Source organism: Chelon labrosus (assembly GCF_963514085.1).
Source record: "Chelon labrosus genome assembly, chromosome: 13".
Classification (NCBI taxonomy): Eukaryota; Metazoa; Chordata; class Actinopteri; order Mugiliformes; family Mugilidae; genus Chelon; species Chelon labrosus.
This window is the reverse complement of record NC_140346.1, coordinates 20,896,506-20,920,725: the sequence shown is the minus strand read 5'-3', so window position 1 is coordinate 20,920,725 and position 24,220 is coordinate 20,896,506. Positions and strand designations below refer to the sequence as shown.

The following is a 24,220-nucleotide window of genomic DNA, read 5'->3' as shown; positions in this document are numbered from 1 at the left end:
TAACTAGAAGGTGTAACGAGAGGAAAAGAAAGTGAAAGAGAAAATAAGGGACAAGACAACTTGGAGCTTCTGTTACCGGTGCCACAGCCCATAAATGGATCTTACATCCTTTCTGTCAGGGGACCAGGTTCCTCCGCAGCATTGTTTTGTTCCTGATTGCATTGTCTAACTCCGCATAATTAAGACTAATAGTGTTTTCATACATGACACTGATGGACACTACTGTCAAAATCTTTCAGCCTACTTTTGTAATAAGGAAGTGAAGTGATTTAAATACCATACCTTAGCATCTAATTTATTTTGCTTTTCAGTGAAAGTATTTTGACAATATCTATAAACTTGGAATCGCTCTGACTGCTCTATGGACTCAAAATATTTACCGTCGTCTCAGGGATCTCCTCTCTTCAAAGAGAAACACCCTCCTACACTGCAGATTCAATCATCTTGCAATTTCTGGATGTTGCAATGTTTCTGACTTGAATCTTTTTTTTGATGCACTCTTTGGCCCCTAAACAACAACAACAACAGATGTCAGGACCAGGCACAGATTATATCAGGGGAGGTGCTGTTATTTTATTTTAATAAATTTTATTATTTTATTAAAAAAAAAAAGATGTAAACCTATTTGTGTGTGCCTGTTTAACCAGATACCAAAAATGAATTCACAAGCTCCTGCCACAGAGAAAATTTGTATGATTTATTAATTTTAAAGGGGAATTACCGTTTTTTTTTACAACCTGGACCTTATTTCTGGCATAAAATATGATCGTTTAGTCACAAATATAGCTTTGGTGTCATTTGGAGTTGTTCGAAACATATTTATATCCAGCAGAGTGCAGCGTATATCCATATAGTGGGAGTGACTGGGGCACCGAAACACAGCCTCGAAATAACGCATTATCTGCCGCAAAACTCATTCACTTCACCAATATTTTGTTATGATACACTATTGCTATTCCCCGTTGAGTCCGGAGTCACCAGTTATCTATTCCCGGACACGCAGTGGTTTGTTGTTCTTTGGCCAGCTGTTCCCCTGGCTCCACATCCTCCTTTCAACGAGCTCCTCATCCGTATACTCTGGCTCAAAACGGTAAGGACGTCCATCATAAAAAAAGTCGTCATCCACAACCTCAGAATCTGAAAAATATTCGGGGGAATACTACTAGCATATCATAACAAAATATTGGTGAAATGAACGAGTTTCGCGGCAGATAATGCGTTATTACGAGGCTGCGTTTCGGTGCCCCAGTCACTCCCACTATATGGATATATGTGGTGCTCCGCTGGATCTAAATATCTTTCAAACGACTCCAAATGACACCAAAGTTATATGGTTGAGTAAATGATCGTATTTTGACAATGGACATACCTTTTTGCACCTACTTACTGGACACTCTGTCATTACCATGTCTGTCTACCTCTGCTACATGTGGTGACTGTGATTTTCATTCATTTTTTCCCATTTGTAGCTCTCATATTTATACAAAAAACAAAAAACAAAAACCTTCTACTTCTACTGGTCACTTTATATTTCTAACAGGTCACTTTATATTTATATTTTTAACATAGTTTATAGTTGTATAAACATTTTATTTCTAGTCACTTTCTATTTTTTATATAGCTTTTGTATTTTATGTTCAATGTATGTTACTGCTACTGGATGCTTGAATTTCCCTCGGGATTAATAAAGTATCTATCTATCTATCTTTTATGCCAGAAATAAGGTCCAGGTTGTAAAAAAAAAAAACGGTAATGCCCCTTTAAAGGAGGAGAAATGTTATTTTATGCAAACAACAGATCACAGAATATCCTTGATCAATATGGATATGTAGCAAAAATGTTAATGTAGACAATTATAACTATCTGCTGACTCACTGCCATGTGAAATTCCAGCGTACTGCGAATGATAGTTATGTGAAGTAGTTATTCTTCCTGGATATATTCTAATGGTTTGTTTTTTTTAACTCTGCTCCAGTGTCTCCGCCTCTGGATGTTCTTGGGTCAGAGAGAGTTTACTGCAACAGGCAGGCAGGCAGGGCGGAACTGCTGTTAGCAGTGTGTCGAAGGAAGAGTCAGACAAGACTGAGCCACACACACACACACACACACACACACTTACACACACACTTATCCAGCTCAGATGCCACTGTGCTAGTTTAAACCCCTTGGTTTTCTAAGGACATCTCGGATATCCCACCGCGTCTCGTTTATGGGTGTTTTGGAGCCGTTTGAACTTCCCTCACATTTTTCCCCCCCGACGTATTTTCACGAAGGGAGGCGGCGGTGGAGCGCTCGGCAGCCATCTTTGGACCTGCCTGGGAGTGGGATTTGACTACTCTCTCTGGCACCCTGGTTACTTCAAGGGTGGGGATTTTAACCTACACTAACTCACCGATGTGTGCGTTATAATCGACTGACAGCGACAGGAACCTCGAGGATTTGGCGGAAGAAAGGGTCCCGGTTGGGATGAAACGGGAAGAAGACGCGAATAATCCCAAACTGTTGTGAATTACACGACATTCTCCACAGCGCTGAAACCTGGCCTGTCAGAAGGAGGGTGAGTTTGAGGCTAACTGGCTAAGCTAACTTAGCAAACATCACACAGGGTTAGCTTGCTAACGTAGCTTCTTTTTAAAGTGAACGGGCACTTAGCTGTCATTTAATTAAACATTATCCGTGTGGTTAGTGAAATGTTATATAAGTGTTCACCCCTGTAAACACGACGTAAACACCGCTGTGGAGGGTTTCATCATATGACACGTAACTTGGCTAGCGTTAAGTTTGGTGTGAAGCTAACATCAACGTTGGCTAGTTTTTTTTTTTTTTTTTTTTTTTTTTTGGGGGGGAGCTCCCTGAAACATCTTGAGTTCAGTGTTTCTGGGTCATTTAATTTCATGTTAGCTTCAGCTTTCTCGTGTGACACCTGGCACAGCTGCTGGAAAGTGACAACTTTCAGCAAATCCCACTTTGTTACACTCTCTAATTCCCTCCCTAGCAAATCCAATGAGGAGAGTGACCACAGGTAAACTTAGGCTAGGACGCAGAAGATAATGCTCTTTGAGTTTCCTGAGTGGTAACCCATGTTAAGAGGTTATTTCAGAGCAGGAGCAACACTGTATTTACAAGTGTCACCCGTGTCCCTATGTACAAACTCAAGCCAAATTCCCATCCACCTCAGTTAAAGCACATTAACACAGGCGTGCACATAAACATACACAGTCTAAAAGGTTACAGTAAAGTGTCTGTTGTTTGGCCTGGCTGGTATAGATTATGGGAACAGTAGGCTTTGACGCCGTGTTTATTTTGCCATGGATCGGTGTGCCAAAAGGAAATGACTCTGCTGACCTACTGATAAGTTAAAACGGTGTACTGATTACTTAAAAGGGATTTAAAGACTTAAAGGTTTTATTTCATTGTGCTAAATTGCAGTGTGCGCGCATGACGGCATGTCATTGTTGTTTTGTCAAGGAAGACGGCGACAACCACTAGTTAAAACGCTCACCAGGGCCCATTCCTAACCTCCCTACGGCTGTGTGCGAACAGGAAATGCTGAGAAATGCAGCGCGGTGAGGGCATACATTGGGAATTCCAGCCCTCCAGCTTTGTTGTCCTGTCCTGCCGCATTCTTCTACATATGTGTCTCTGTGCGCGTCCCGGAACGCAAGGGTGTTTTTTTTTGAAGGTATCAGTTATCATCACTCACTTTTGCGCTCACGTGTTCGCAGTCTGAAAAAATGCCATCATGAGATGTGACAACAAGGCTCATTCATGAGCAACAATGTAGTAAAGAACAATGGCAATAAAGAGGCACAGTCCCACATGGTAATGAGGCTTTATTTCAGGGCCGTGGCTGCGTCTGTGTAGAATAGTGAGTTGTTCAGTGTTGTTGTGAGACAAAAGATGTCTGCTTGGAACTGGGGGCTGTTTTCTCCCAGGCTGGGAAAGAAGTCTTGTGACTCTCGCGTCAGCCATGCATCTGTTTGCAACTGATCATCTGAGCCGCATGGACTCAGTAAACTTTCCTCTGTGATCTTTTACAGTCTGGTGTTACAGCAGTACAGCTGTGTAAAAAATATTTAATAGTTAAAAGCCGGAGAGTGGAGCGGATTAATGCTGTATTCTTTCCATTTGTGTAATTTTAAAAGCTTAATTCATCTTTAAAAAAAAAAAAAAAAAAACGTTATCTAGTAATACGGCTGCTTTTGTTTTTATATGGTGAGCTTTTAAGATTAGGTTAATCCACGCAGCATACAGCTTTTTTGAAAACAAGTGAAATATGCTGCTTTTCATACATATTTTTTCCTAAATGGTGCGTCTTCATCATATCGGGATGTCCCTTTGCTTTGTGAAAATCAGCGTTTAGTGTCTTTGATAGTGTGTGTCCACCAAGTATTGACAGGTTTAATCAGTCGTCCTATCACTGGAATGCTTTGTTTCAGTTCAGGCATCATTCACACTCAGTGATGTGTTGTCGTCGTCTTTGTCCGAACCGGAGACTGCCGTCATCTGCGATCCTCCTCACATCACATCTGTCCGTCCACATACCAGCCGCTGAAGGTGTGAGGCGAGGTTTGTCAGGACGTAGCCCACTGATTTCATTACTGTAGTCGCAGTTTCTATGGAAACGGGAGACTTTATCCCTCGCCACCTCAGGATTTCCGACTGGCCATACCGCACTTTTGCTCCTGACGTAACGGCGCGGCTCGTGTCGCTGGAGTTATCGGGCTCAAATATGCCACTCTCTCACAAGTGTTATTAATGTTCAAGCATAACAACGCCAGTGTAATGTATTAGTGATGCAAATAATACAACCAAATAAACCACTTGAACCACTCCCGGAGTATAGTGCACTACACCCACTGTTAGTTTCTGATTAAAAATAATGAATCCCTGAAAGTACTGCGGATACATTAATATATTAGATTATGTCCCTCTGTTAGTGGTAATTTAAGTGTACTCATTCTTGTTTCTTCTTCTTTTTTTTTTTTCTTCCTTTATAGCTCTGAACACATATGAAACCACTGTCCTGCAGATGAGCCATCAGTGGAGGCTTTCACGTCGCTGTCGCAGACCCAGATAGTTCCTGGCGGCAGCGGCATTGCCCGCAGCTCCCCATTATGCCCAACAGCAGTCGGGCGGGGAACCTGAAGGACCCCGAAGTAGCTGAACTCTTCTTCAAGGAGGACCCAGAAAAGCTCTTCACGGATCTGCGGGAGATTGGGCATGGCAGCTTTGGTGCTGTATATTTTGTGAGTAAATGCGTACGCCTGAGGCCATGTTTAGTCTGACATCAGTGAGTGAGTGGACCTGGCATCAGCACACAGAGCACATACAGGTCCCACAAGGAAGTAAGGTTTTGCTTTGCTATACCTGGCTTAGTGACTCGGATACATTGAAGTATACATTTCTGGTTAAGCCGTGTGTAACACAAGAGATCGTGGATAAAATTAATTCTCCCTCAGAAATAGGAAAGATCCCGTCTGTCCTGTAGAGGCTTAGGCAAGGCCAATAAGTCAAAGCCAGTTTAGTTGTACAGCACCTTTCAAAACAAGGCCACACAAAGCGCTTTGCATAAGAGACAACAGGCATAATAACAAGATCTAAGAGCGAGGAGGGGGTGTACCCGCAGGAAGAAACTATGCGATGACAAGAGACCGTGGCATTTAAATGAATTTCAGTGAGTTGTTGCAGCGACAGGTGGAAAAACCTTTGCTGAATGGCAAGTTGGAATTAATCTCAACTTCGATCGGTGACGGCAAAAAAGAGACACTAGCAATACCGTGTGTGTATGTCCTTCTTGTTTCACTCTGAAACATTAGGGGTGGGGAAATATATAGGAGGGTTACCTAGGCAACCAGAGCTTGGAACGTCCCCTATCGACCAACTGTCGGCTACAAAGAGATGGACAAGAAACGAATCGCTTTATGAAGACAGAGTTTAATACAAGGCAACAATATGGCGTGGCAGACATCCAGTGAATTGTTTATCAAGCAATCTTTGGTGTCATATTTTATTATTCAGTGTGTATTTTGTCTCAAAAGCTTGAAAATGTGATGTTTTGCTCGTCGTTCTGTATTTCAGTGACTGTAGTTGATAGAGTGGTTCGTATACCTATCTATAATGTGGATAAATAGGCCTAAACATTTTGGATGCAGTGCTCTTGCCAGTCAGTGTCATGTTGGTGCCACAGTTACACTGAGTCTGAGTTTTAGTTTGAAACATGTGCTCAGTCTTCAGTGCTGATTTTTTTAAAAATTGTTTGCTTGTTGATTTGTTATTGCACACAGACATTTAATATTCATAGACAATCGATTATCACAGCTATATCAAAATATTGGCCTGGAAGCATATACTTCAGATGTCACCTGTGTAGCCCATGACAACAAACATGAGCTTAAATCATTGCTAAATTTATAAAGTAAACATAATAATCACTATAATGTATCATGGTTCAGGCACGGGATGTGCGGACGAACGAGGTGGTGGCAATCAAGAAGATGTCTTACAGTGGGAAGCAGTCCACTGAGGTATGATTGACTCACCTTTGCAAACATTTTTACTCATGAGTATTTTTTGTATCCCCTATAGTTAATTTTTTTTTACTGTTCTCACAGAAATGGCAAGACATAATCAAGGAGGTGAAATTCCTGCAGAGGATACAGCACCCAAACAGCATAGAGTACAAAGGATGTTACCTGCGAGAGCACACGGCCTGGGTAAGACCCTACGTTAGAGTGCAAGGCATAATGAAATGCATTAGGAGTAAAAACAAATTCATGCAAAACACTCTTTATTTCATTGCAGCTGGTGATGGAGTATTGTTTGGGCTCCGCTTCAGATTTGTTAGAAGGTGAGTTAAAACCTGTTGCACATTGCCACATGACTAAAAATAGAGGAGATAGTCTCCCTTTGTAAGTTTCTTCTTTTCACGCATCACTGATGATACATCCCCTCCAGTTCACAAGAAACCTCTGCAAGAAGTTGAAATAGCTGCAATTACCCATGGTGCTCTTCAAGGGTTGGCTTACCTTCACTCCCACAAGATGATTCACCGGTGAGTGTTTTCAAGCGGAGTTCTGGAGAAGGCTGTACGCACCAAGAGCGTATGCCCTCCAGCTTGCTGTCTGTCTGTGTGTGGCGCTGTAATCATTTCCGTTTTCTTACGCGTTTCACAGAGATATCAAGGCAGGAAACATCTTGCTGACGGAGCCAGGGCAAGTGAAGCTGGCAGATTTTGGCTCTGCCTCCATTGCCTGCCCTGCAAATTCCTTTGTTGGGACTCCATATTGGTATGCTGCAAAACATGTGTATTAAAGTTTCTTAGAATTCTTTTGAAGATTTTTTTATTAAACCGTTTATTGTGCTGTATGTTTTTTTTTTTCACAGGATGGCCCCAGAAGTAATTTTAGCTATGGATGAGGGTCAGTATGACGGAAAGGTGGATATTTGGTCTATGGGAATAACCTGCATTGAATTAGGTATGTCACAATGTTTATGGACTGATCTGCATCTAATATATAGACGTCTTTTGTTGCATTCATAGCTCTCCTATAGATTTCAATCATTTTGCTCACTTGATTTAATGAAATAATGGAATAATCCTCTCCTTTTTTCCTTTTTTCCGCAACATCCGTCTCCTGAATTTACCTGCTTCCCGGTTTGTAGCTGAGAGGAAGCCTCCACTATTCAACATGAATGCAATGAGTGCCTTATACCATATAGCACAGAATGAGAGCCCCACACTGCTGTCTAGTGAATGGTGAGTTTGAATTAAATTATAAGAGCTGATGTATTGTTACTCAAAACAAACTTAAGTCGGTCATAATCATATCAATTTTATCTTTCCACATTAGGACGGATTATTTCCGAAACTTCGTCGACTCTTGCCTTCAGAAATTTCCCCAGGATAGGCCAAACTGTGAGGAGCTTTTAAAGGTAATAAGCGTTTAATGTTTAATCCTTGCAGCTACGTCACGATTCAAGATATTTAACGCAACAGGACTTTTCTCTGTTCTTCCTCTAGCATGCGTTTGTCCAGCGTGAGCGACCAGAGTCAGTTCTTATAGACCTGATAAGTCGGACTAAGGATGCAGTGCGGGAGCTAGACAATCTGCAGTGTCGTAAAATGAAGAAGCTCTTGTTTCAGGAAGCCCACAATGGCCCCACAACTGAGGCACAAGATGAAGAGGAGGTCTGTCATGTGACTGTCTCCACCACTCCTAGCTTGCTTTTCTGTCATGTAATATTGTGTTGCCCCATGTTGCGAGACAGCATTGCAGTAACCTTGTTAATGCCTGCTGTGTGTTATTTTTAGGAGCCAGAACACAGTGTGGGTAGGACGGGTACTGTGAACAGCGTGGGGAGCAACCAGTCCATCCCCAGTATGTCAATCAGTGCCAGCTCCCAGAGCAGCTCTGTCAATAGTCTAACAGATGCAGGTGATGACAAGAGTGAGGTAGACATAGAGGGAGACCGCACGGTGATGTCCAACAGCTCCGTCATCCACCTCAAACCAGTAAGGAGTTATTTTAGCCTACAGTGAACTTTTGTCTTCGTGAAATGTGTTTCTCATAAAAACAGGAGACTTTGAAAGGATTGCTTCTGATTGCATTGAATTAACTTGTTCCTCTGTTTATATTTGTCCACTTTTTAGGAGGAGGAGGCACGTAATGAAGAGTCAGAGCCTCACAGCCGGCCAACTGAGCCACAGTCCCCTCCTGCACACACTCCACGGCCAAAACGAAACCGCGAACACTTTGCTACTATACGCACAGCTTCAGTGGTAACAATACAGTTATTATACTTTTACATCAAAGAGAAGCCTAACGAAATAACTGTTTGATAACCAAGTTGTTTTCATATATTGTTATTAAATGCTTTGGCTTTAAGGCTGAAAAGTAGTATTTTATTATGTAATCAAAAGCAGTAAAGAATAATTTTCCAAATTCTTCGGTTTTCTAAACTAGGCCTCTTTTACATGGTAGCCTCAGATACTGTATACATGGTTCTCTTTTATTTTGCCAGCTCACTCGCCAGATTAAGGAACACGAGCAGGATTCGGAGTTGAGGGAGCAGATATTGGGCTACAAGCGCATGAGGCGGCAGCATCAGAAACAGTTGATGGCCCTGGAGAATAGGCTGAAGGCTGAAATGGATGAGCACAGACTCCGCCTGGACAAGGAGCTGGAGAACCAGAGGAATAGTTTTGCCCAGGAGATGGAGAAACTTGTCAAGAAACACCAGGCGTCCATGGAGAAAGATGTATGCGTTTCACTAAGAGTTACTATTTATACTCACCATTATTTTATACAGATTAAAGTAATTATGATGTGCGTCTCTACTTCAGGCGAAAACCTTTACCAACGATGAAAAGAAATTCCAACAGCATATCCAGAGTCAGCAAAAGAAAGAGCTCAACAGCTTCCTGGAATCCCAGAAACGGGAATACAAACTCCGCAAGGAGCAACTGAAAGAGGTGTGGTGATCTGTTTCTTGTTTCCATACATTATTTACCTCTCAGTTTACTTACAGTTAGCAAATACACATCACTCGGCACCGCAAAGTCAGTTCTGCTAGTTATGTTCAGTCTTTCTTTACATTAGGAGCTGAATGACAACCATTCAACACCCAAGAAAGAAAAGCAAGAGTGGCTGTCCAAGCAGAAGGAGAACTTCCAACACTTCCAAGCAGAGGAGGAGGCCAACTTACAGCGTAGACAGAGGCAGTACCTGGAGCTGGAGTGCCGCAGGTTCAAACGGAGGATCTTGATTGCTCGGCACAATATTGAAAAAGACCTAGTGCGAGAGGTCAGTACTCTCTCCTACAAGTATAGAATAAGTGCTTAAGGAAACCAAAATTATCTCTGATGAGCGACTTTCTCTTCCCTTTGTTGTCTGTCTCTCTAATTGCACACCATTAGGAGCTTAACAAGCGTCAGACCCAGAAGGACTTGGAACATGCCATGCTTCTGCGGCACCACGAGTCCATGCAAGAGCTGGAGTTCCGCCAGCTCAACACCATCCAAAAGACGAGGACCGAGCTCATCCGCCTGCAGCACCAGACGGAGCTCACCAATCAGCAGGAGTACAACAAGAGGAGGGAGAGGGAGCTTAGACGCAAACATGTTATGGAGGTTCGCCAGCAGCCCAAGAGCCTCAAGGTTGGAATACGTTTCTGAGCGTGTGTTTGCATTGAATATTTAGTACAGACTCTTATTTTGCATAAGTCAAGATGAGGTGAAGTAAATTAGTGAGTGAAATGATGCATTTAGGTCAGCGTGTGTGTACAAAACCCAACATATGCGTCTTATTTATGAAATGCCTGGTTTTCCAGTTCTACTTACTCAGTCTTTATCTAAAGTCTCAGACCTAATACAGATAATAAAGTTAATAAAGCCTAATAAATTCAATAATTTCTCTCTGCAACATAGTCCAAAGAGCTACAGATCAAGAAGCAGTTCCAGGACACGTGTAAGATCCAGACCCGACAGTATAAGGCACTGAGGAACCATCTGCTGGAGACCACACCAAAGTCAGAGCACAAAGCTGTCCTTAAACGGCTAAAGCAGGAGCAGCACCGCAAACTTGCCATCTTGGCAGAGCAGTATGACCACTCCATCAATGAAATGCTTTCCACTCAGGCGGTGAGTCTGGTAACGCCACAAATGTAGAGTGTTAAAGTTATATAGTTTGACTATAAAAGTGCCAATATTACATTTTGCCACCTCTGGAGGATGTGTCCAAATCTGTCTGATCTTCTCTCCCCTCTTAGCTACGCCTGGATGAGACTCAGGAGGCTCAGTGCCAAGCCCTACGAATGCAGCTACAGCAGGAGCTGGAACTTCTCAACGCCTACCAGAGCAAGATCAAGATGCAGACGGATGCCCAGCACGAGCGTGAGAAGAAAGACATGGAGCAAAGGGTGTCGCTCCGAAGGGCCCTGCTGGAACAAAAGGTCCTCCTCCATAAATTATTCTGATATGGGGCTTAACGTTGGTTCAACAATTATTTCTATTATTTGAGTTTTAGAGGTAGTTTGAATGTAAAAGGCAGACACATCCATTCAGGTATTGAGGTTTAATAGACATGCTTCATCCAGAGGGTGTAACTGTGCTGAGATTTAAAAGAGGTCAGAGGATAATAATGATAAAGGTTTAATGCGTCTAGCTCCAACAGGATGAGGATGGGTGAAGAGGCCATAACTTTACATGTAGATTAGGCTTCATGAAGATAAATCTGAAAAAGTTTTTACATAAATTTGTCTTCTATTCCAAAATCCATTTTCCTGTATGATTATTTAATCTGTCTGTGAAATACACACTATTTTAGCATTGTCATTTACTTTTCTCATTTTCCCCTTCTTCTTTAGATTGAGGAAGAGATGGTGTCCTTGCAGAATGAACGCATGGAGCGAACCCAAAGTCTGCTGGAACGTCAAGCCAGAGAAGTTGAGGCTTTTGACTCCGTGAGTATGCGCCTGGGCTTCAGCAACATGATGCTGGCAAACATCTCCCCGGATTCCCTCAGCCATAGCTTTCCTGGGGCGCCAGGAAGTTGGAGTCACCATCAGCAACAGCATTCGTCTGGAAGCTCTCAAGGGCACCACTGGGGCAGCAGCGGAGGTTCGGGCGCAGGGTTAAATCACCAAGGCAGCCATCACCACTATCACTCCAGTCCAGGAGGGGCATCTATGCATGGAGGAGGGGGTCCGTCACTGTGGGGCCATCCATCAGGTGGACCCCTGGGGTCACGCGGTAGTGTAGGTATACAAAACAGCCCCCAAGCAATGGGGAGGACACCCTCAGGAGAACGCGGTGATCAGGGGATGAGCAGGAGTACCAGTGTCACCTCTCAAATATCTAACGGGTCACACCTCTCCTACACATAGATCCTGGAGTCAGTTTGAGCGTGGAGATGTAGAGTCCAACAAACAAAACAAAACAGAGGGCTGGCTGAGCTCTGCCGCCATGTCTTTCTCTGTGACACTACCCCACCATTTCTCCCATGTACAGATGTGGATGTGTGATGAAATAAATGTTGCTCAGGTCAAAAGGGCTGGAGAAGGCACAGCCCGTCCAATGGCAGTTTATTGGCACACATACAGATCCTTAAATTATGTTACATAGGCAGTTTCGGCGTCAGCAGGTTACTTCCATTTGTTTTTATTTACAGTCTCTCCTGCAGAGGATTTTTATTTTTTTTTAAGTTTGTGCTATTCACAGCCATTGCTCTAATTTTGCACATGAAACACTGTTAACAAAAAAAAAGCCTTTGACATGTGTTAACTATGTCCTTAGAAATGTGGAATCAAACAATCACAGAAAACTTATTTTATTAACTCTCCTTCACTCTGCCCACTCATATGTTCAGTCATTTTACTGGCCAGTTCTGTGACACTCTTAAAAAAAACAGCAGACCTAACAGAAGATGCTTTGCTGTTCTGATACCAGCCTGCTGTAATGGTCATTTATTAGGTGGTTTTATCCCCCCGCCCCCCCTTGATTTCCTGGTCATCAACCAAACCGAGAGCCAAATAAACTAATTTTAACATTTTTCGGGTATATGCTACAACACTACTACAGTGCCTTTTTACACTTTTGATAACTGAAATCAGACTCGGATGTTTATAGTTTTAATATTTTAAATTTCATCTAGAGTGCTAGAGTAGGTCAGCTGTCTATTTTATGTTCTATTAGGTTCAGATGTCCCGAATATATTTCTTGCGTTTATACATTGACCATGTAAGCAGTAATATGGGTTTAAGGCGCACAAATGTTGGGAAGTACATGTGTTACTTGTGCATATCAGTCTTTAGGTGGTACTCTAGAGGTTAACCTGGAAACTTATATACAATTACAGACAATGTCACTGTACACGTTCAGAGGAGACTCATTGGCCTTTGAAAACAATCCTATTGATCTGTTTATTCTTTTTAGTGCCTTTTAAAACTGCTGCCTTTTTCAAAGCACTTTATACAACTAAATGTGTATAAAATGTATATTCGACTTTTTTTTTTTTCGCAAAGCGCCTGGTGGATGAATGTTTCATCGGTACGTATGTAGTTAAGTTTAAGAGTCGAACTTAACCTGTACTGTGATTTAATTTTTTTAATTTTTTAAATTTCTTTCTTTTTTTCTTTTTTTCTTAAAAAAGGAGCAATTTACCAAGTACAAACACAACCTAGGTTATGTCAACCTACACTACATGAGTGAAAACATTTACCCCTATTCTTCAGCTTCTACAGTGTTTTGAAAGTGTTGGTCACCTCGTGAGTTTATGCAGAATTTTAGTTGAGTAGAGTATGTGCAGATGCTGCAGTTTTGTTTTTTTGTTGGTTTGTTGTTTTTTACAACAGTTTTCCTAGAACAAGCAGAGTTTAATGAAGAGAGTCCTTTATGTGCTTGCAGGTGATTGACCATGACAGCAGGCTTGGCACTACTAAACAACAATAATAATAATAATAATAATAAAAAGTACTGTTGAAAACATTTGGGGCCCAAATAAGCAACACTAAGATTGTAAAAGGTGCTATAAGTTATAATTGTTATGCCATCTCATTAAAGCCTCTAAAACAAGGGTGGCTGATTTAAGCACATGCTTGCATGAAGACATTGTAGTGTATAAATGTCAAACTAAGTCAACGCACATGCTGTAAAGAAAAAAGTACAAAAACGGCCAAATACAAAAATAAATGTGGCAAAAAGCACTTAGGTATTCCTTTATAGCTTTAACCATTTCTGGCTGGAAAAAAAATTGTCTTTCAACTCTAAACCTTGTTTCCGATTTGTGGTTGATGAAACATCCCTGGAGAAGCATGTACCCTTTCATGTTAGACGATACTGAGAATATAAAAACGTTTAATTTAAAAGGACTTTAAAGATAATTATAAATATATGCTCCCCAGAATCATAAAGCGGAGTTACATGTTCATATGTGTATGTTTTATTAAAGAAGAATTTAAAAACTCACGTTTAAGAAAAATATTTTCTAAAAATTAATATAACTTGAGAAAAACCTTTCTTACTCAAAAATTTAAGATGGTGTTGAGTTGTGTGGACATAGCTCATTGGAAGATATGTACACAGGCAAAATGCCTCGCATCCGCGTATTTACCGATGTCTCTTGTAAACGCCACTTATTTAGTTGACTGGCCATCACGAAGCATTACCCCTGCATACTTTATTCTCCCCGACTGTACACTTTTTGCCATTTGTCCCCATTCCACTCTGATTCGGAGCCACTTTTTCAGATGCTGGCTCTTCCTGAATGTTGTTCTTTAATATATTCCTAACAGAAATGTGGACACAAAAATGCTGGGATTGTTTCCTCTAGTGTATATATCCTGCCTAGAAATTATACATTATATCAATTTACATATGGTGTCATCCCAAAACTCTTTTTTTGTATGTCATCTGATTAGCTCCAGCTACTGTAACACAACAAGTTATATTCTGCATTTTTTTTCCTGATTTGTTTATATTTGGTAAAGAAAATGAGAATGTATTTATCATTATTGGATTCTTACCAGTCAAAGGTCAGGGCTAGGAGTTTGAATGTTAGGCCAAGCAAACCTCACATACAAGCCAACGTTAACTCTATACAGAAACATTTTGTTCACTTTTATGTCATGGTTGTGTGTGAGGGAATGTGGATGTTGTTGTGAGTTATAAAACCTCTCCACCAGCCGGGATTTTATTTTATTTTGTAATATGTTACTGTTTTGTTTTGATGTCAGATTTTCTCCTACTGACTGAAAGCATGTGGGATACTGAATGAGAGTCGGCAACAGAAAATAGCGATCCTAACTATGGTCAAACACTGTGCCATACCAGAGTTGCCAAGCCCAGACACCACTGCATTTGTTTTAACCTATCATTGGGCTGACCACATGAAATGTATGAAACAAAAAAAGAAGTTGGTTCTGGACTAGTGGCCAAAGTTAAAAAGGCTTGAAAAGATGACGGGGTGACAGGCAAATTATGAAAAGATATTGCATTTCTCTGAGGATGTCAGTATTCTTTGGCACATTACCACTACAACTCATAACCTGTATTAAAATGTATAGATGGTGGAACATGTTATTGAATGTCAGAGAGATTGTGAAGATGCTACATAAGAGATGGTAAAGTACTAAAAGTGGATATAAATTGTGTATAAAGATTGATAAAACAGAATAAGAATAGGATCAAATTTACTATGTTTGTATTGTATTTACCAATGTGTTGGCAGAGGGATATTGAACAGAAATCAGCTGTAATAAAGTAATTTTAGTATAACTTGCCTTGTGTTTTTTTTTATTACTAGTTATTATGTTGCCCTTAATAGTATGAGCAAATTAAAGCTGCAATCCTGAGGATTTAGTATTTTGAAAAATTAGGTGTTTAGCATATAGCATTTTGTTTTTTGTATTTTTACATTTTATGAAGACTAGTACAAAAACTGCTGTCATAAAAATGATCAGCATTAACGTAGGGTCATAATATATGTAAAAAAAAATAGAAGAAAAGAATAATGCATTCATTTTGAGAGTAAGCCATTACATAGAGTTAAGTCTTAATCTGTTTCATGTGGCTTTTATAGAATAGTTCTAATCATCATACTCTTTATTATATACAATCAGCTTGAGAGACTTAAGAAGTGAGTCATTACTTTTGTGAATAAGGGGGGGAAAGGTTGATATTTTTGCTTGTGATTTAAATAAAACTCCATATACAACTGTACTACAAGTTCATAAACCTTATACATAGAACAGTCACAATAAAAAAAATGCCACACCTCTTTGTTTAAAGTAATAATAATAAAAAAGCCAACTCGCTTTGCAGCTTTAATCATACTGACGTCACATCGTTGGGTACGCGTAAAAGGCCCGAGGAGGCCTCCGGAGGTCCGCGGACCACCGCTTCAATCTACGCTATAACTGGTTCCGGAGGCGGACGTGATATGTGACGAGCATTGTAAACAAAAGTGAATGTTTAGCTAGTCTGCAAAAGGAATGCCGTCTCAGGAGTCTTTGGCTTGAGTAAGTAAACAGTTTTACAACGTGGACCACCTTGCTGAGCTACGTACCACCTTAACAATCTTGACATAAGTGACTAGCTAAAAAACAAACAGTGCATCCAGTGTAGCTAACCTAATTTTAACATTTTCTAATTTTGAAATATTTGCATTGGCAATGACATAATTAACGTTGGAGTCAGCATGTCATGGTTAGCTTAAATAGCCACACAGGCTAGGTGCTTTTTTAAAGTGTTTAGCTAGCTGGCTAGTTCAGTAAGCTGTTATCATTGTGTATGTATACAGTCAGTGGTTGTAGCCTGGCGTTAGCTGCTAAGCTAGCAGTCCTTATGATATTGCTGCATCGTGGACAAATAAGTTGTTGTTAAGCAACGCTAACATAAATAATTTAGATGTGGTGATATTAGCTAAACTGTCTTAACAGATTAAGTGTAATGTTAGCTGACAATGATTTGCATAGATAACTAGCACAAACTAAAGTACTGACATTCAACACACTGTCAGCAATTTTGCAATTTTTCATTTTTCCAGATTTTAAATCATATGTATGTGTTTCTTTTTCCTCACTGAAGTCAAGGATGTTGTGTGAAGTCCTGCTGTCATCGCTATGGTTCCTGTTTGTTATCTTCTGGGTCGAGACCATCAGTGTGTGGCTGTTTCTGTCCATGTTCTACCAGGACCGGGCAATTTACCACTGGGGAGATGGGTGAGAAATGGCTTTTTTTTTTTTATGATTAACCTGCATGACACACATTCATATTTCTGGGGCACAGTCTGCAGCGTGAACACACAATTCTCCCTGGATCATGATAAGGACCAGCTTCTCAATGCTGTGCTCTTTCGTAGGCACAGTTTTACCTCATTCATTCAGAAAAAGCACACACTAATATAAATGAGCTACTGAAAAGCAAAAAGAAAACAATAAGAAACATGTTAAACAACATTTAACAACTGGAATTATTAAATATGAGTTTGTTGCCTGTGATTCTATCATAAAAAAAAATTGCCAGCATGTGGTTAATTAGTAATGTATTCATGTTGATAGATGCAAAGTAGCCATGTGGAGTTTGACACCTCCTCAATAATGACTGGTATCTTTATTATCCTTCATTACCAGAGATTTTTGGGCAATCTGAGCTTTGTGCAGGTTTTATATAACAGGTCGGAGATCTCACACAACAAACAGTGTGTGGTTGTGGTTCGCATTCAGCGGTAGGTAGTGATCCATTAGAGAATTAAATACTTGGACACTTTCAAATAACTTGGTATGAACGGGACCTTTTATTTTTTATATCTGGCCCTAGATCCGTCTTTCATTTATGATGTTTTTCTCCACAGTACTTAATAACATCTAAATTAAAAGGTAGAATCGTATGCACTGATCGAGTTCTGATTGCAGGAGAGTGAGCACAACTATTTAATGGAACCATTTGTTTGATGTTACAGGGTATTTGCAGATGATCCTGGACAGATGATATACATGTTGAGCAGGTACGAACTAAGTGTTTACTCTGTACCGTTTTGTTTTGAAATATGAATTGTGAAAGGCCTAATCTCTTGTCTCCTTCCACAGAGCTGAAACCCATATGGAGACAGAGATGCAGACCTGAGATGAACAAAGATCAAGGAGTCGACTGAAAGGACTCTCAACGAAGCGCTGTTGCTGTTGACTTAAAAACGCATAATGAAAGGCTGTTTTTCCTTTGCACTGACTGCCTCGCACATTGTTGTGCGCAGTTTGCTTTGTAATAATAGGCGGTAGAGAGGTGCAGCATGAGGGAAGGCACAATTAAGCTGTAGAGGGAGGTCCTGCATATTGTATGATTCACACCCACCGCTGCAACATTTACATTTTCACTTTCAGCTTTTGGGGAAGCAGAATGAATGTAAAGAAGATATTCGCTCACTGCAGGCGGGCTTAGTGCATGTTTCTTCTCTTTCTTTATTCCATTTTGACACTTTGACTGAGATGTTTTTTTTTTTTTTTTTTTAACCCGTACCGTCATTCTATGCAAATACACTTGTTTCGTTTTACGGCTGTGTTTGTGTTTATAAATGTCAGATTGCGGTGAATCTGTTCTCAAGTGTTGCAAGTCTTATAATTCTCAGATGTTCTATATTTGATGCTACAGCCTTTTAACAATGAGTTATTTTTGAATACTGGTCGTGGTCGACTATTGTACGAGGGCGTTGAATAGAAGAATTCATAATTTGGTTAGATATATTCTATTTTTCACTACGGTAGATGAACTGGAAACAAACCTGTAAGTAATTCTGATTTGTTCACGTATTGAGAATTTTCCTGAGCTTTTCAGCCACACCTTGAGTTCTTTATCAGCGGCTGGGGTTTCGCTCACTTGTCTCATTAAATAAACTGAAACATTCACATGTGCTGACGATACGAGAAAAAAAACTTAAAGCCCTGGCAGCGGACTGTGTGTTTATTCTTGCAAGAAAGATTGTATGTGTGTATGAAGAAAATAAGAATGGGCAAGATTGTAAAATGACATGTCAGTGTTATATCCAGTAAAATAAAAGAGAAAGTAAAGACTGACTGCTCTTTGCAAGACATTTTTTTTCGTGCACATTTAGGTGTCAAATAAATGTACAAGTAATTTGAAATGTTTATATTTTGAACCTAATATTTTCCACGCCAGGACAGCAGGGGTCGCTCAACATAAAGCCAATCTACTTCAAACCCGGAAGTGCTGATCTAATACCGGGGTCATCGTTCTGTCTTACCGTGAGAAAATGAAATTAACGTATTCTTGCAGGAGTTAGATTTAACGATATATGTATTTTGAAGGAGAGGGTTGAGTTATAAGAGACGGACGTATTTGTTTTTTGTTATTACTCGTGTAAACAGCTGAGCTTTTAGTTGAGAGCGGTGTCTCGCAAACATGGCTCCAACGATTCAGACACAAGCTCAACGAGAAGACGGCCACAGGTACGTTTAAAAACTGCCTTTATAAGTTAGTTGAGCTAACTGGCTGTCTGCACCGGCTAATGTGTGATGATATTGTAGTGTGAACGTCAAAGTTCAGTGTTGTTAAGTTGTATTAGGCTGCCCACTTTACAGTTGTTTATAATGTTATCCAACACCAGCTAAAGCAAGCGTTGACTTATGCTAGCATCGTTGCTAGCGTAGTTCGCGTGCTAATATTATTTATTTAGCATTAACTGCCGAACTCATGGTTAAATTTAGTGTTTTCTATGGGTGGTTGTTTGCTAAAGTCGAGGCAAATCAAACGACTAACTTCATAATGATAGGTAAGACTGCTAACGTAAATAAATCCCTTACTGACGTTACAAGTGCCAAGTACATTACACTAGTTCCTGAAGATAGCAGTTGCTTTATGTGTTGGCTTATTTATGTACACGCATATGTGTATATTATCCTTTATTTATTATTGTTATTATTATATCCTCTCCTTGTATTTTCCCTACAAACCCTTTAATAAACACCACCTTGGCACAGTCCACCTCCCACTCCTCCTGTGTAACCACATTACTCAGCTCCTTTACTGGATGTCTGTTTGTTTGTTTTGTTTTGTCTTAGATATTTTTAACAATGCAAACAGTAAAACCTTGTGGAACTTTATAAATATACTGACCAGGCAAAAACATCTTGTTTGTCTAGTTAGCAGCAGCAGCCTCAACCCTATCAAGTATTATTTGCTAAAGTCTGCAATATTTTGCCTGTTTCTGTAACAGTTCAATAGGTCAGGTATGATGTCTCTTTCAATTTTAAGGTTAAATTCACCCGTTAAAGGGGAACTACTGTTTTTTTACAACCTGGACACACCCACATAACGTGTGTAATTTGTCTTTAGTCGGGAGATATTTAGATCTGTGTATATCCATATAGTGGGAGTGAATGGGGCACCGAAATGCAGCCTCTAAGTAATGCGTTATCTGTCGCAAAACGTGTTCATTTCACCAATATTTTGTTATGATACGCTAGTGCTATTCCCCGTGGAGGCCGGAGTTACCTGTTATCTTCATCCAGGGTCTGTAGATTGACCTACAGGCCGACTTAGAGGCTGCATTTCGGTGCCCCAGTCACTCCCACTATATGGATAAACACAGATCTAGTTATCTCCCGACTGACTACAAATTACACAAGTTACATGGGTGAGATTCATAAAAAGGAAATAAATACAAAGCATATTAGTCACAGTATAAACATTTTCCCCGATGATTTTAATATAATAAAATGTAAATATCCTTTTATCCGTCTCCATGTAGCATAAAGAAGGTTAAACAGAGGTATTTGCGTGCAGCATTTCAGCATTTAGTTAACACCAGATGATAAAACATTTCACAAATGGCTATTTTCTCTTCCAGTCGTCCGTCCTCTCACAGGACTGTCCCAGAGAGGTGAGTAGATTTGACATCAGTTTGTATTTGCTGTCATCTGCCGCGATTTGACGTGTGCCACAGGTGAAAATATCTGACTAAAGGCTTTTTTTTTTTCACTACTTTCCGTGCTCACGACAGGTCAGGAGTTGTCTGTCGGGTGAAGTACTGCAACAGCTTGCCCGACATCCCGTTCGATCCCAAATTCATCACATATCCATTTGATCAGCACAGGTAATTACACTCACCCGGCTATCCCTCAGTTTGCTGTCCATCTGTGAAACTCAGACACATAACATTTGTCCTTCTGTTGTGGCAGGTTTGTACAGTATAAAGCTACTTCTCTGGAGAAACAGCACAAGCATGAGCTCCTCACTGAGCCAGATCTCGGGGTCACCATTGATCTCATCAACCCAGACACCTACCGCATAGACCCCAACAGTAAGTGTCCAGTTGTCATCTCACGTCACAAACTGTTCTATATTTAGACTTCAGTGCTTTGCAAATTTAGTTGTGGACTGAGTCAAACTTTTACATTTTCAGTTCTGTTGGACCCCGCTGATGAAAAACTGTTGGAAGAAGACATCCAGGCTCCATCCAGTTCAAAGAGGTAAGGCTGTGTGAATAGTTGGCTTTGTATTGTGAATTCATTAAGATTTTTTTTAAAAACATTTTCTTCTTCTTCTTCTCTTCAAGATCACAGCAGCATGCCAAAGTTGTTCCATGGATGAGAAAAACGGAATACATCTCCACAGAGTTTAACAGATATGGTGTCTCTAACGAGAAAGTGGAAGTCAAGTAAGTTGGGTTCAGTGTGAAATTGCCTTATAATAGAAAAGCGTAGGCATTTGTTTTTCCATTTGTGCGTGTGGTAGTGTTTATTTAAACCAGACATGCTTTGTGTTTAGGATTGGAGTATCTGTCAAACAGCAGTTTACAGAAGAAGAGATCTACAAGGACAGAGACAGTCAGATTTCAGCCATTGAAAAGACATTTGAGGATGCACAGAAATCGGTGAGTTTTCAGATTATTAGGCCAAAATACCTGTTGTTTAACGTCCTATTTAGACAAGCCTCTGTGTATGTGCAGCTTCTGTTTTGGGGATTGCAGGAAAACATCTACAAAACACAAACACTTGTATAAATTTGGCAAAACATTTCCTGCATCCAGACCGTGGCTGAGCAGCTGTACTGCATTTGTAATAGTGTTTGTCATGGTCAGCTGCAAATCAGCTTATCTTACTGGAAGAGCATTCAGTGCGCATGGTAATTCTGTGTAAGGAAATGCTTTGTAAACATGAGGTTGTTGTTGTTGTTTATCTCTAGATCGCACAGCACTACAGTAAACCCAGAGTTACTCCTGTGGAGGTACTGCCCGTGTTCCCTGACTTTAAGGTGAGCTAACTTCTTAACAGAAATGATTTCACTGTTTCTTACTGACTTCTGTGTGGATGGTTTCAAATTACATTGCTCAGTAAAATCACAGATACATTTACAGATTTAGATAATGATATTTAATTCCCTTGATCTTTCCCTAGATGTGGATCAACCCGTGCGCTCAAGTCATCTTTGACTCTGATCCTGCACCTAAAGACATATCAGGACCAGCAGGAGTGGAAATGATGTCTCAGGCCATGATCAGGTATTTATAAAGGACATGTTGTCTGGATGAATCTTGCAACATTTTTTATTTTTATTTTTTTGTTGCGTAAGGCTAAACATGTTGTTTGTACCACAGGGGTATGATGGATGAGGAAGGAAATCAGTTTGTGGCCTACTTCCTGCCCCACGAAGAAACTCTTCGCAAGCGCAAGAGAGACTGCGACGAAGGGTTGGATTACATGCCAGAGGATCTGTAAGTACTAATATCACCTCAAAAAAACATCGAACCGTTGATTTTGCAGCACAGAATGATTGCGCTTGTTTGCTTTTTCGACTTAGACATTGCATTTAAAGTCAGTAGTGTGTATAATGCCTGTTTGTTTTCTATTTTTTTTTAGGTACGATTACAAGATCGCAAGGGAATATAACTGGAATGTCAAGAACAAAGCCAGCAAGGGTTACGAAGAGAACTACTTCTTCATCTTCAGAGATGGAGACGGCGTCTACTACAATGAGCTGGAGACAAGGTAGCTACTCAGAGAAAAGCTTTGTTTGATGCACACAGAAATACCACGTTGATGCAAATATTGGCAACAGCTTTGTTTAGATCAAGAGTTGTAAGTGTTGTGACAATACACCACCACCACCACCACCACCACAATGACAGATGGGAATGTCTTTTGACAACTATTATTGTGACCTGTAGGGTGCGCTTGAGCAAGAGAAGAGCCAAGGCTGGAGCACAGTCCACCACCAATGCTGTGCTGGTGTGTAAGCACAGAGACATGAATGAAAAGGAGCTGGAGGCCCAGGTGAGTTTGTTTTTCATGTTTTGGAGCATGAAGTGATGCATGTGTACTCAAAACACATTCGTCACGACGTACCTTTAGGGTTGTAGATAATGATTTTCTCCTAATGGATGCTGGTTAATAAAATGAACAGTTAAAAATCTTTCTCTGTTCAGTTTTGTTTTGCAACATGATTTAACAAAATAAAATTGCTGATTAGAAACTTTAGGTAATACAGTAATAATGCTTGGTTTTTAAAATAATTTATTGATCACTGGTGCTTTCCCTTCATTCTGACTCTCAGGAGGCTCGTAAAGCTCAGTTGGAGAACCATGAGCCAGAGGATGAGGAGGAGGACATGGACAAAGACCTGCCGGACTCTGGTCAGTATTCTTATATCCTCTACCAGGTTTTACTGAATAGTTTACATTGGAAGTGTGCAGCATGTCTTCTAACTCGCACAACATCTGCTCTGTGTGACGCTTAAATATTTTTCTTCAGGCGACGAGAAAGAGAAGGGCAGCGGCAGCGAGGCAGAGAACTCCGGCAGTGAATCCGAGAGGGAGGACGAAGAGCGGGAACAAAGGGGAGAAGACGACGACGAAGAGGATGAGGGCAGAGGGAAGAGGAAGAGGAAGGCAAGCGGCAGCGACAGTGAGAGCGGCGAGGACAGGATCAGAGAATTGCGAGACGAGGAAGAAATCTTCGGCAGCGACGACGACAGCGACGACAACGAGCCAAAGAATTCTGCCCGGAGCAGCGGGGAGGAGGGCAGCGACAGCGACGACGACGGGGGGAACAGGAGAGGCAGCAGGAGCCGCAGCGCCTCTCCAGCGCAGAGCGACCGCAGCAGCGACCATTCAGAGACTCGGGCTCAGAGTGGAAGTGGAAGCGACAGAGGCTCAGATTCCAGCGATGCCAGCGACAGCGAATGAGATCTGTGCTCCAGACGCCACGTTGACGCCGACCTGTCTCCTCTGTATGTACAGCTCAAATCACGGCACTGTTACTCTGTCACTGAGCCTGACATTAGCTTTGTCTTGGGCTGTAGTTTCTTGTTGATTGCATATGTAAAATTTGTGTTAGAGGTGCTTTATGCATTTGGACTGGAGACATCTCCTATGAAATCCAGTTTTTATTTGTAGATTAAATCCCCCACACGTAGCTGTTTGTACACCATCACTCTGTTTTGTCTGTCAGATAGTCCGTACGGGATCATGTAATAATAACATCTCTCAGTTTTTGACATGCCATTGTGATACGGCTTTTGAAACTGATAATAAACTGCTGCCGACATTTTGTAACAAACTCCGTGGTCAAAGATCGTTCCTTCTTAATCCAGTTTGGGAAATCTGAGTAAATCCATACATGTAACAGCTTAAATTATAATCACTTTAAGAAGGAGGGATGAGTTTGTGTCGAAGATGATGGATTTCACTGTAGAACTGACGATACTCGG

General features: G+C 40.8%; 2 protein-coding genes across 2 annotated transcripts; both read left to right on the top strand.

Moving 5' to 3' along the window:
• Window positions 1-1,972: 1,972 nt before the first annotated feature.
• Window positions 1,973-15,274, top strand: taok1a (TAO kinase 1a). The gene is made up of 20 exons (XM_084558098.1): window positions 1,973-2,557; window positions 5,001-5,249; window positions 6,456-6,527; window positions 6,615-6,716; window positions 6,805-6,850; window positions 6,958-7,054; window positions 7,176-7,289; window positions 7,387-7,478; window positions 7,666-7,759; window positions 7,854-7,935; window positions 8,024-8,191; window positions 8,315-8,515; window positions 8,654-8,782; window positions 9,025-9,261; window positions 9,347-9,475; window positions 9,603-9,806; window positions 9,920-10,159; window positions 10,430-10,642; window positions 10,771-10,953; window positions 11,368-15,274. The coding sequence occupies exons 2-20, from the start codon at window positions 5,118-5,120 to the stop codon at window positions 11,884-11,886; spliced, it is 3,054 nt and encodes a 1,017-aa protein (XP_084414224.1). The 5' UTR covers window positions 1,973-2,557; window positions 5,001-5,117; the 3' UTR covers window positions 11,887-15,274.
• Window positions 15,275-15,798: 524 nt separating this feature from the next.
• Window positions 15,799-24,214, top strand: paf1 (PAF1 homolog, Paf1/RNA polymerase II complex component). Its single transcript, XM_084559116.1, has 17 exons — window positions 15,799-16,017; window positions 16,586-16,719; window positions 17,460-17,504; window positions 17,587-18,960; window positions 20,361-20,393; window positions 20,514-20,606; window positions 20,692-20,813; window positions 20,916-20,982; window positions 21,069-21,170; window positions 21,281-21,386; window positions 21,698-21,766; window positions 21,910-22,013; window positions 22,110-22,226; window positions 22,372-22,500; window positions 22,680-22,785; window positions 23,066-23,144; window positions 23,263-24,214. Exons 4-17 carry the CDS (start codon window positions 18,914-18,916, stop codon window positions 23,694-23,696), a joined length of 1,608 nt encoding a protein of 535 aa, XP_084415242.1. The 5' UTR covers window positions 15,799-16,017; window positions 16,586-16,719; window positions 17,460-17,504; window positions 17,587-18,913; the 3' UTR covers window positions 23,697-24,214.
• The last annotated feature ends 6 nt before the right edge of the window (window positions 24,215-24,220 follow it).